The 13,726-nt window shown below is 39.6% G+C and overlaps 1 protein-coding gene across 7 annotated transcripts in view; it reads left to right on the forward strand.

The window, feature by feature from the left end:
• The window catches only part of diaph2 (diaphanous-related formin 2), a 441,959-nt gene that overhangs the window by 372,200 nt on the left and 56,033 nt on the right, over positions 1-13,726 (forward strand). For all 7 annotated transcript variants that reach the window (XM_079893459.1, XM_079893463.1, XM_079893458.1 and 4 more), the window contains one exon: positions 5,772-5,907. In XM_079893459.1, coding sequence (XP_079749585.1) covers positions 5,772-5,907 — 136 coding nt within the window. The remainder of the gene's footprint in view (positions 1-5,771; positions 5,908-13,726) is intronic.

The raw sequence follows: 13,726 nt of genomic DNA on the forward strand, positions 1-13,726 counted from the left end.
AAAAGTGATAACACAATGTCCAGAAGGTATGCGCAAAGTCTTGAAAAAACATTACAGTGAATGACAAGGTCTCCTTTTTCTCTCTTTTCTCTCACCCCTGTCTCACAACCAAATCTAAAAACCAACTTTCATACGCTCTGATCAAAGTCTAGCAACACATGACACGGCGCTCCCTCGATATAGCGCTGAATGCCTGTAAAATGGGCATCTATGAAAATAAATTATTCTCTCAAGCGAATAGCTCTTTATAAATAAGTTATCAGTGATTTAGACTTCAATAAAAAAAAAAGAGCAGAGCTGGTAGAGAACACATGGCTGGATGTCCAATGGCATCACGAATATTCCATTTGTGGCCTTTTACTCCTGCATGTGTAAATTTTACTTGTTTTCTTTCTTCTTTTTTGTCTTTTTTTTTTTTTTTTTTTTTTTTTTTTTTTTGTGTGTGTGTAAAAAAAAAGCATGTATTTACATGTCCAAGCATGTATTCCCAGTCAAATGCATTTATAACAGCTGAGAGCTGCTGGGAATGTGATATTGTGTCTTATACCATGGTCTGTCTGAATACTCAATTCTGATTGGCTGGAAGGTGTCCAATAAAAGCGTTTAATGCACAGGTAGTTCCAAGTCAGTTTTATCACCGTTTTATATTAATGTGCTGTTTGTGCACATACACATACATCACTCGCACACAGCACGCTGCGCTTGCGCACACACACAAACATTCAGGAGCACAGAAACTAATCAACGCTGCCTTGCAACTTTTAGTTATAAAATAGCTTCGCTACTGAATCACTATATTTATTTGCAACGACGGTTCTTTGCCTCCACGTCATGCATTAAAATCGTTTAATGCACAACTAGCCATGGATTATCCCTTACATACCCAGAAGTAATGTGATAAATTTAAATGCGATACAAGTTGTTGGCCCTAACCAGCCAGGACAGAACATGCTATCGGTCGCTTGGTTTTCCTGGATAGACCCGCCCACTTTTAGTCCCATTGGTCCAAAATCCTACTACTCATAACTGAACATTAAATCTTAAATTGGCCAGATACAGTAATTTGCTTGTCACATCACGTCCAGTTACGACCAGATTTTGGCCACATATTTGCAAATGTACTTTGTGAATCTTTGGCAGGCAAAGGTTATGAAAGAAATTTGTATTCATGATAGAGCCCTCCACATAATATACGTTTCACCATAGCATATTTATGGCACCTCATAGTTTTATCAACATTTATCCTCAGAAATAGCCCACATTGCTGTATGTTAAATTGCCTGAGTGACACATCCATTTGGTAGGACAAAAAAAAAAGCCCTGCCTACCCGTTCTCAAAAAGCGCGCACACTCAGATAAGAGAACCCATTAGGTATATTTTTTCTCAGGGTCAATAGAAATGAAATTTGATTTCAGCACATGAAGTTTGTTTCAGATCGTCCCATCAATGTATCCAGTGCGCAGATCCCACTGTGTCTTTGTCTTCTGTATGCAATCCTGACTAGCGGCTGTGGATGAATATCAGTATATTAATGTCTTATCAAAGTGCAGCAGATGGTGATGAACTAACAATCTCACATGTTAATGGAGTGAGCCACTGGTTACACCAAAAAGGTCAGCAGAGTTTGAGCCACAGTGATGGTGCACAACAAGCATGACTCAGCTAATCAATAGAATGCAAGTGTGTGTGTTAGTGAACGTGCATATTTGTGCCAATACATATATGCCTGCTCATACAGTTATCGAGGGCCTTTGGCTTAATGTATTATGTCGTCCCTGAGAATAATGATAATGATGATACTAATAATAGAAATTGTGATGTAGTGTGGTGTCATCACTGCCTGTTTTTCATTTTCACCACACAGCTAATGTGAGTGATCGCAATTAAACCCAATGGAGTGTCCCTTCAGATTGGTCTAATATTTGAGTCAACACGCACAACATCGGCCACTTTTCACTCTTGGCAATTTTGTTGGCCTCTCACAGCCTGCTGAAAACTAATGGGGGGATATGATCCAATAAATAAATAAATAACTCAAATATCATCAAATTTGTTCAGTTAGTGTACATTTTGTTTTGGCCAAATAGGCCCATCTGTGGTGTGGATTTTTTGTCCTCCGTTTCTCTCGCTCTCTTTTTGTCCCCTTTCCCGGAAGTGTTCCTTGAATAGCCAAGTGTGTATACATTGCGTGTAGGGCAATACATATATGATGGACAACCCCAAAAAACATAACAATGAATTATAGAGCCCCTGCACCCTTTTTTTGTCTTGTGCGTAACACAAGGCTATTCAAATATTCTATTCTAAGGCTGGGCAAACAGGAGGAACTACAAAGTCTTCTCCACAACGGAGGATTGCAGCAGGAGCGCACTTCCTTAGTGTCACTCTGCTGAACATGTACCCAGCGAATATATTTACAAAGACATCTAGTCCTCAGTGGCTGCCTGGAAGGACAGCGTCCTATCCTGTGCTTGCCAGCATGCATAAACACACTCGGGGTAGATGGAGTCCATATTGGCAAATTCAGTTCTGCAGCAATCCCTCTCCTAGAGTAATGCAAACAGAACTGTGGACAAAATCCCACCGAACGTCGCCTTACCAATCTAGAGATCGCACAACACGCTGCGTTTTTACATAAAATGTGCTTTTCCCAGGTGGGTTTGATGTGTTGATTGGTGTTAGAAGTAAACGTCTTTCCTGTAAGCAGATCAAATTCATCCAACTGAAAATGTTATCAAATCCTCCCACATTTTCTTCATTCAAGATGGATGTTTATTCATTGTTGATATTTAGTGTGTGTCAGATTGTATTAATATTCATCCTTCTACTAACTAAAAATTCAAATTCTGTTACCAGTTACTCATGTCATTCCAAACCTGTATGACTTTTTTTCTTCTGCTGACCAGAAAAGAAGAACCATGAAAGTCAGTGGTGGGCGAAGTATCTTATTTTTTGGCTCCAAGTCATACAGGTTTAAAAATTGTTTTTACTGCATCGTCCTTTCAAAGACAGACGGATAGAGCGCTATCTCTCTCACTTTTAAATAACCCTTTCTGAGTACTCTAATTAACCAAAACAGTTTTAAGGAAGACTTTTCCCCCTGTAATCAGCTTTCCTAATGACTTTGGATTATTTAGTGTGCAAACACAATTAGCCGGCCTAATTTGCCTTAACATATTGATTGGTGGCCACCGCTGACAACCACAGGACTTCCCGTGGATTTCAATCCTTCCTGTTTATTTCTGTCTTCTTCTTTTTTTTAACTAACCTTTACCTTTCGTTTGCATAGAGCGTATCTGCTGCCGTGAGATATCAGCTTTCCCTGGCAAGGAGGACCGATGGGGATGCGATTTGAATTTGCAACAGTCAGAGGCACTGTGACCACGAGAAACAAATTTCCGTGAGACCGTGCAGCTCAGATGAATGCTCTTCGGGCCGTTCGTGAGCAAGAACATGATCATGGTCTAAATTGTGCATTTGATTCTCCTAAGCAGACGTACATGTTACATGTAGAAACAGCAAAAAAGCCCACCATCGTTTTTGCTTTATGCTAATGCGATTCTGTCCTTTGTAGTCAATAGCACAGACGTTTTGCGCTATGAGAGTGATATTCAAAAGCACTCCCTCTGGGTGTTTTTTATCTCATGTAAAGCTTCCTAATACCTAAAACACAATTAAGAAAATTGATAAAATCATAAACACTGCCCCAGGCTAATTGGCATCAGGCAAAGGGTTGAAAACATGTTTGTTGCCATGGTAATTAGGGTTTTTGCATGTTTGATGAGGGTGAGATAGTTATGTTGTTTAATCGTGTTTGCAGTCAGAATTGTTTGTTTGTTTATAAAAACTTTTGCCAGCAGGAATTATTTTTGTTGCTATGAATAAATGATTTTTCAATTAAGAATCTAACACTTGACAATGAGCTTGATGCTATCTCCAATTACAAGAATGAGATTGAACTGTCAGTTTTGGAGACCCACAATCCTGTGACTTCATGATAATCTATTTGAAAATGCAAAATCACAATAACAGGAAGAATTGTTTATGCTAATTTTTGTTGTCACTCTGTGGCATGAATAGATGAATATAGAATTCCTTTTCGCACTCTTTGGACAGCCTTATGCATGCTGACTCAATTACTTTTATTAGAACAAGTATTTTGTTTATTCCTTGCTGACTTATAGTTTTGCAGCAAAATGCAAATCTGGAGCAATTGCATCTCTCTCACTCATGTTCATCCTTGTCCTTGTCATTTCATGAAAAGACAGTGAGCTCCTGTTCCTGAGCTTGACGGCCACTCCGCGATTGACCACCATGATGAGCTGCACTTTTCTCCTCCCACACTGTACCCATGATCCTTTTGTCTCCGTTCCGAAAACGACACGCATGTCGGAAACCCTAAGGGAGTCTGAAAGGGCCAGACTGTCGACAATCATTATATCGTACCAAGAAAGAACAAGACACACACATATACGTGTACACAAAACACTCATTCCTCCCTGTAAGGCAAGGCCTGTCAGGTTAGTTGTGCAGGCCTGGGGTGAAGAGACCTTTGCTGTGCTGGAAAGGTTATGTAGAAGTGGCTTATTTTCTCTCCTCTGCTGTGTTTCTGTGCCCTCTGAGCGTCTCCGTCTAGCCCTCTTGCCGTCTTCATAACGCCTGACACCTCCTTGGCATTTAAAGAAGAAGAGAGGAGGAGGACGATATCTCCGCGTCTCTGTATACAGGCCTCTCTCCCACTCGCTGGTACCCCGCCAGCATTCAGACACTGGAAATATCCAGGATGGACACTGTGTTATCTGCTTTCACATTAATGCTCATGGAGACTGTAGCTCAGTGGGGACAACGGCAGTATCAGGAGCCATCTTGATGTTCAATTAGACAATCTCTGTCTGCTTCCTCTTCTCAACACTCATTGTTTCATTCATTGTAAGCAGAAAGGCTGCAACTGTGTTCCTTTATTTCAAGAGCAGATAAGCAGGCTCAGATGAAATCTGTGAACTGTCTTTACATGTTTTGTGCTGATTTTGGAATTTAGGAAGGGATTAAAACATGGTAAAATGTGGGAAATGTTGAGTGAAAAGTGTGCGTGCGCGTGTGTGTAGGCTCTTGTGTAAATTGAAATTGAGCAAAGTACCTCAAGGGCGTGTTGTAGTAGTTGTATTGTTTACAATAACAATTCCATAAAAATAAAAATTTTCTTTTTTTTTAACATTTAATAATAATAATAATAAGCGTAAAACATGTTTTGACTATGTTTGCAAGTGAGTGAACTAAATTGATGAGATGCATAATTTTAAATACAGTATGCAGTATTTTTCAAATTAATGACAGTATTTTTGTTATACTAAAAAATGTGTACAGATTTATTTTTTTGAAATCAAATTATGTCTATATTGACATCCTGAACTGAGATGAGATGGTATTCTCGATTGAAACAAGTAGAGGCTTGGACCCGGAAACAGTGTTCCTTGCGTCATAACTTAACAAGTGAATATGCACATTGTGCACACAAGTTTTTTTCCCTTTTATGGGTGACTGAATTATGTGGAGTTCTGCAGGCATAGTCAGTGTGGGCCTGCAGATAAGCAATATCCTTAGTGTTTATGGACTTACCATTGTTACTAGAGTATGTCACTCCACATTATAAAGTGCTGTCTATAGTGTTTCTTCAGTAGTAGAATTGGAATTTTCTTTCTTTCCCTTCTCTTCCACAGTCATCTCATTTACCCTCTAATTTCATTGTCTTTATTTCTCTCTGACAATTCAGGATGCTGTGCGGGAGAACCACAAGAAGAGGGAGATGGAGGAGAAGATCAAGAGAGCCAAGCTAGCAAAGGAAAAGGCTGAGCGAGAGAAACTCGAACGACAGCAGAAGAAGAAGCAGTTGATTGACATGAACAAAGGTACGGCACTATTGGCCCTCCGGGGCCCGACTGCAGCCCGGCTCACGATTTCACATGATGCTAAGCACTGCAGGGGTGGGGGTGGTGATGAGGAACAGGGCCATACTTCCTCTGTGAAAAATCACACTGTTCACTGCCTGTTCCTTCGCACTAAATCTACAGGCAGAATAGACGTCATTGAGAATGTTTCACTGAAAAATCTTTATTTAGTAACTTTCACCGTTTAAGAAAGCAGTGTCAGTATATTTGAAGACATCTGTCAAGTAAATGTTGACGACAATAATATTAATTACAAAGCCATGCACACACCAGTGTGAAATCCAGTCGGAACCGAAGGGATTTCAGCAGCGATATCTGCTACAGCTGTTACTCAGTACAAGTAATAAATAAATAGACTATTTGTTATGTGTTTTATTAAATGGAGCATTTGTGGCATTGCTACATGAGGGTGTGGAGCAACCCAGCAGCAATATGGGGCTGTGCTGCTGACAGGGCCGTGCCAGAGAAGATGTAGGTCACATGTAAAGATAAGCATCCTAGGTTCACTGCTTTTGTAGAGCAGACAGATAATGGATTGGCAGATTGCCTGTGGCCTAGTAAATGGAGTTGAGAGTCAACTATTAAGTTTTTGTAAGCTTGCTCAGTTTATTTCAGAAATGGAAAGAGGCCGCGTTGACAATAGCTTAATTCAGTTTGGATTACAGAAAACCCGATTGGATATGAAGTACATATTGTCCTTTGTGCATATAAACCCTCCAAAATGTTGTGTTCTGAAAAGAAATGTGTGGTTCGGTTTAAAAAGTAAAGATAGAAAATGGGGGAGGCTGACCAAGATGTCTCACGCAGCATGCAAATTCAGGGCAAATTCTTGCCATGAGAGATATGAAGTACTCACTGCACTGCACAATTCTGATCCTTACAATGAGACAGAAATTCCTGCCTCTGGCCAAAGCTTTTTCACAAGTGCTCCAACTTAAAATGTCACACTGAGCCCAGCACTTCACAGCATTATATTTGAGCCTTGCATTTGAGAAAATGACATGTAGAACTTCAGCTCTGTGTGTTTCCACAGGATGACTGATGCATGCTAGTTTCATAAGGAGTGACCGCATTGAATGCTGAGCCTGTAATAATGCGGATGGAAAGACAGTGGATAACAAACCCTCTAGTCCAGTCAAGAATACCTTATTTTTAGTTATCGCTTTCACTGCGTCAAAGCCCATAAAAAAGGCTTTTATCATTGAACTGCTGTAGTCACCACTAGATATAAAGTGAGAGAATGTGAGTGAGTTCTGTTGTACATTTGGCTCCATATATGCATTAAATAATGCTTAACAGATCAGACATTCATTTGCATTCAAATATGAATATGAAACTACTACTACTTTTAAAAGAAGTCTGGAATTATTTACAGCACAAAAATGCAGTTCTTTGAAAAAAAAAAACTTTTTCAGTAAACATTTTATTCCCTTACAAGGGCAAAATATAATTTGCATCATTTAAAAAAAGAAATCTAATTAAATTAAGTTTAGCTTTAATGATTGTTTGTGTGTGAGCAAAAAAAAAAAAATATATATATATATATATATATATACACTCACCTAAAGGATTATTAGAAACACCTGTTCAATTTCTCATTAATGCAATTATCTAATCAACCAATCACATGGCAGTTGCTTCAATGCATTTAGGGGTGTGGTCCTGGTCAAGACAATCTCCTGAACTCCAAACTGAATGTCAGAATGGGAAAGAAAGGTGATTTAAGCAATTTTGAGCGTGGCATAGTTGTTGGTGCCAGACGGGCCGGTCTGAGTATTTCACAATCTGCTTAGTTACTGGGATTTTCACGCACAACCATTTCTAGGGTTTACAAAGAATGGTGTGAAAAGGGAAAAACATCCAGTGTGCGGCAGTCCTGTAGGCGAAAATGCCTTGTTGATGCTAGAGGTCAGAGGAGAATGGGCCGACTGATTCAAGCTGATAGAAGAGCAACTTTGACTGAAATAACCACTCGTTACAACCGAGGTATGCAGCAAAGCATTTGTGAAGCCACAACATGCACAACCTTGAGGCGGATGGGCTACAACAGCAGAAGACCCCACCGGGTACCACTCATCTCCACTACAAATAGGAAAAAGAGGCTACAATTTGCACGAGCTCACCAAAATTGGACAGTTGAAGACTGGAAAAATGTTGCCTGGTCTGATGAGTCTCGATTTCTGTTGAGACATTCAGATGGTAGAGTCAGAATTTGGCGTAAACAGAATGAGAGCATGGATCCATCATGCCTTGTTACCACTGTGCAGGCTGGTGGTGGTGGTGTAATGATGTGGGGGATGTTTTCTTGGCACACTTTAGGCCCTTTAGTGCCAATTGGGCATCGTTTAAATGCCACGGCCTACCTGAGCATTGTTTCTGACCATGTCCATCCCTTTATGACCACCATGTACCCATCCTCTGATGGCTACTTCCAGCAGGATAATGCACCATGTCACAAAGCTCGAATCATTTCAAATTGGTTTCTTGAACATGACAATGAGTTCACTGTACTAAAATGGCCCCCACAGTCACCAGATCTCAACCCAATAGAGCATCTTTGGGATGTGGTGGAACGGGAGCTTCGTGCCCTGGATGTGCATCCCACAAATCTCCATCAACTGCAAGATGCTATCCTATCAATATGGGCCAACATTTCTAAAGAATGCTTTCAGCACCTTGTTGAATCAATGCCACTTAGAATTAAGGCAGTTCTGAAGGCGAAAGGGGGTCAAACACAGTATTAGTATGGTGTTCCTAATAATCCTTTAGGTGAATGTGTATATATATATATATATATATATATATATATATATATATATATATATATATATATATATATATATATATATATATATACTGTATGTGTGTGTGTGTGTGTGTGTGTGTGTGTGTGTGCGTGCTTTATTAGACAGAGGAAACAATAATATCATTATAATTGCGGAATGCGGAAGTTTAGCTAAAGTGAGTATGTACCTTTTTATTGATTTATTATTATTATTTTTGTAAATAGGGCAGTACTATTGTATTCATTTGCTCATTTGATCCACATATATCTTCTTTTTTGGCACACGACCCTCTTTCATTAGAACCCATGTCTAACGGCCTTTTGATTAATTATACTTTTTAAGGCCTTTTCAAAGGACTATTTCTATAAAGAGATTTTTGAAGTCATTTTCCAAATTGATATCTAATGCCCTTCACATGCGCATGATTAACAATGGGATACATATTTAATGAGAGTTTAATTCATTTAGGGTTAAGAGGATGTGTTTGACGGGATGGTGGAGCTGGGCGAATGAATATCTGTACCGTTTTCATTTTTTAAAAAGTGTTTTTAAAGTCACACAGACGGTACCTGGAAATGTGTCCTTGCAAGGTTTCACAAGCAATTTTGAGTGCCATGTGATTGATATGCATTGCGAGCGGGATAAAATCTGTTTTTCTTGTGAACTATTAGAAATCCTAATATGGGAAATTGCTCATGAAATCATTACCCGGCCCCCCATTTGTTTTAATTTCCTCTAAGTGGATTTCCATATTCTCTTAGAATGACCAGATGTTCAGCATTCACCAAATTGCTTAACCCGCTGAAAGTAAATGGGGAATGATGTAAAATAGGCCTAAATCCACCTAATCCTTCTGTCTTTATTAGGAAAATATGTTTTGTCCTAGTGGGCCAGCCATTTTGCCAAAGGATATGAAACTATGTTGTTTATAGGGTGGCCTACTCATTGTGAAACATCACTGAGGAATGATAGGATTTCCTGTGTGCCTGTCTACACTGTTTCTCAGCCTGCTGGCTGTTTCAGGGTCACAGTTGAGGGTCACTACAAGTGTTTATGCCCACATGTTGCCTTTGAGCTGTATGGGGCATGGCATAAAGGCTTTCATGAAACAGAGGAATCACTCTTGCCATATTTTAGGTGAAGTGTAATTTCTGTAGATCCCACGTCCCCTGTGTGGCTTTGTCCCTTCCTATTCTTGGACAAACCCCTGTTGTGTTTGGATGTGAGTGCTTACCCTCCAACATTTACCCAGCCGTTGTTGTGTTTTTATACAGATATAATGTAACATATTTGGCTCAGGAGACATGTTTTGACTGAGGGCAAAGAGAGACGTAACCCTGTCCAATATTTCTATTCATCCAAGCCAATTCAGTAACAAACACAACATAGGTGAATTTAAAAATCTGTCCACTCCTTCTGTTCGATTACAGGCATTGTTTTGAGATAGTTGTGCAAGTTCAACTCGTGCTTTTGCTGTGTTGTCTTTTTTCCATTGCTGGTGTTTCTAATCTATAGGTCAGTTAGAAAACTGAGAATATTGTTCTTGTTTGTGGTCACTTGCTGAGTCATAGTGAATAACATCTTTCATGTGGCATATAAAAACCAGATGGTACAATAAATTAAATAAGACTGGCACACATCTGCCATAGTCAGGAAGAAAGTAGCTTCACTTTCCTGTCTGACAGTGCAAATGATCCCTTTAAAGGTTTAGAATTAAAGGGCTAAAAGGAAGATTAGTGTAGTCTTCAGAATATATATATATATATATATATATATATATATATATATATATATATATATATATATATATTTATTTATTTATTTATTTTATTTTTTTTATGTGATGATAGCTGTCATTATCAGTGTGGTTGAGCTAAGTTTTTTAAGGTCTGTCTGCCAGTGCGTTTTAGAATGAATACTGCTCTTTATGTCTGAATAATTTCTATAACCCATTACCATTCATTCGGCACCCTCAGTCCCAGACAGGCAGTCAATAGGTCCAGTGTAATTCATTCTGTGTGTAGAGCGATTTGTGTGCACTTACATTTTTTTTAAGCATCTTTATGTAGTCTTTAAATGTGAAGTGTAATTTCTCCAACAACAATGGCACCGGACAGAATTGTAAGAAGGTTTTCAGACATTTGAAACACTCAAACACGTCACAAAAGATCAGGCTATTATAGCCTTGCCACAATCTCACGCCATTGGTTCAGGCAATGTTGCGCCAGTTGGGTCACGCAAACAATTTCTAAAAATATTTATTAGTCTGTGCAATTGGGGTGGAGATGTTTCAGTGAGACTTTCTGCAGGTTACATTGACGAGTCATTAACTAATACATTTGATCAATTCGTTCAAAAACACTGATTCATGCAAGTGACTGTCTCTAGTTAGTTTAATCATATACTCAAATAGATTGATTTGTTCTAAAATGCTGATTCATTCAGGAATGAAACAAGTGACTATTTTTATAAGTGAGTCACAATTATTCATTGAACCAAACTGATACAAAGCAGTCATTTATTTAAGTGGACTGTATATATTGAGGTTGGTAAGTTTTGTTGTTATTGTTGTTTAGAAATATATTATTTTTCAGCACAAACACATTAAATCGAATAAATGCAGACTTTTTTAAAGGAAAACAAAAACAAAAAACTATTGACTCCAAACGTAGTGTATGCTGAAAAAAAAAACCCTCTCAAATGAAGATAGTTATAAAAAGCACACATACACACATATATGACAACACACACATGCGTCAGTCCAGCAGGTGACTGTGTGCAGATCTCCTGGCAAAGGTAATTCTGCTAAAGGTCGTGACTTTAGAATATGTTAATCTTTGTGGTGCAAACAGAAAACCACGAGAAGCCACACACTCCACTGTCTCTCCTCTAATTATCATTCCCATTTTTAATTAGTCATTGAGATATTCCATCTACCTCATTGGTCATTATGAATAAGTCAACCAGATAAGTACCGTTGCATAATGCTGAGCCGACTATGGCATGTCATTATCTGTATTTTAACTATCATATTAAATCTGGGCTGTCTGCAGGATTCAGTGTCGGTGCCGAGAAATGAGTGTCTGTCCTATATGCATATCAGCGTTCCCCATCAGCTCTTCAGTGTTATTTACACCCACTGTCAGGGAGCTCAATCCTCCTTTGAAGAATGCCACGTTAAATTCCAAAGCCCGCTGGATCCCAAGCATAAGCAAATTCCACTCAGGAAATCTTGGAGTGTGCGACTGCTGGCATTGTGAATTTTTTTGTCATTACCTTGAAATACGCCAACAAGGGCGCCAAGCTTATCTGCTGTAGTGCATCAATTCTAATAAATAACTGCATATTAGCTTGTGCCGTATCAGCAGCCGGATGCCCCTGTGCCTTAAGGCGATGATAGCATGGCGAATTTCGCCATCAGTCTTGCCAGAGATGCGTTAGCCGTCTCTAAATATCTAACGTGCGAGTAGCAAAGTCACTGATTTATCAAGATAAGCATCTGTATAAGTCATGGTGACATCCAGAAAACCCAACATGTTTCCATTAATATCACCCGTCCCACTCCACATTCTGAAATGAAGAGATATAGAGGCTGTGATTATCCCATGATAATGTTCATTTTCATCTCCCCGATTTTCCTTTAGAGAATATTTCCATCTTCAAATATATGTCATTTTTTCCCCTTAAATAAGAAACTTTTTTTCCTTTTTGTAATGCTGTTTTGTGCAGCCAACCCTAATTAGGGTAGCACTAAATGTCCTAATCACTTTAAGCCTCTTTAACTTAATTTAGCCCACTCTCCCTCAGGTCATAGCAGAAATGAGAGGATACATCTGAGAATCCCTCCACCGCCAGTACCCTCCCGCTCTCCGAGCACGCATTCGCGCTGTTGCGTGTCATTAATTTACAGCCATGGGTGTTCTACATTCTGATAATTTCTCGTCAAGAGTTCGGACCTGGAGAGCCACTCTGCAGTCACTCAAAAATAATTAAGCTCGCTGCTCAGAGCCCGGGCATCGCATTTTCAAAGCCTAAATCTTCAGAGAAGAAAATGAATGATGGTTTTTGACAGGACAACAACAGTTCTTCAAACACAGGTGTTTTGTTTGTCATACATAGGGATTACATTATAGCGAGAAAGACAGTGATCTCTTTGTCTAATTCCTTATGAGATACAGTAAGTGTCGGACTCGTGCAATGATTTATGAAGTGTATTCTCAGATAAGCCTGGCTCATGTGGTCTGTGATCTCGGCAAGCAGATGGCAGGGAGAGCAGGGAACAATCGCTAAGCATCACCAACCTGATAAACCACTGTGGTGATTCATTAGCATACAGAAAGATGGCAAGAAAAATGTGTAGCACGTACAACAGATCTCAGCTATCTTTTATTTCTCCTTGTGAGCTGAATATGCAAATGGCTCGGCCTCTTAAAAGCCAGACCTATTCCTGGAGTTTTCACTTTACCTTTTCCTTCTGCTCTGTAATTTTCCTCCTTCCAAACCAAACATCTCTGACATCCTCTAATGCAGAGCCGTACAGCATCCGTCCACTCTTTGTTTTTGTTTCTTTAATTATTCATGCATACAGCTATCCGGTTCATGGACGCAGGAGTTTCTGTCTCTTTGCTGGTTGTGAAATAGCATCACCCTCTAATCCACTTCCATCTCCTCCCAGCCGACCAATCAAACGGCATGAACGAGGGACAGACCTAACCTGGGTGGAGTAATTATCTGCTCTGGCCATCTCTAAACGCCAGTCTCATTGGTCCCCTATTCTGCTTCTCATTGTCTAAGGCCTAGACCCCCTGGCGCCTATGTGAACTCAAAGAGGGAGTGCCCCGCTCAAGGAGGGGATGTGTGAGCATCCCTAATTAAATTACACACAGACATAAGTGGGTTTTCACATCAAGCTGTTCCAGCAAAATGCTCCAAAATGCCGGTCTGGTGCCACATCCATCTTCTTCATTACTCCTGAGTCCGGGCTCATTCTCTCA

The sequence above is a fragment of the Squalius cephalus genome, assembly GCF_949319135.1.
Source record: "Squalius cephalus genome assembly, chromosome: 14".
Lineage (NCBI taxonomy): Eukaryota > Metazoa > Chordata > Actinopteri > Cypriniformes > Leuciscidae > Squalius > Squalius cephalus.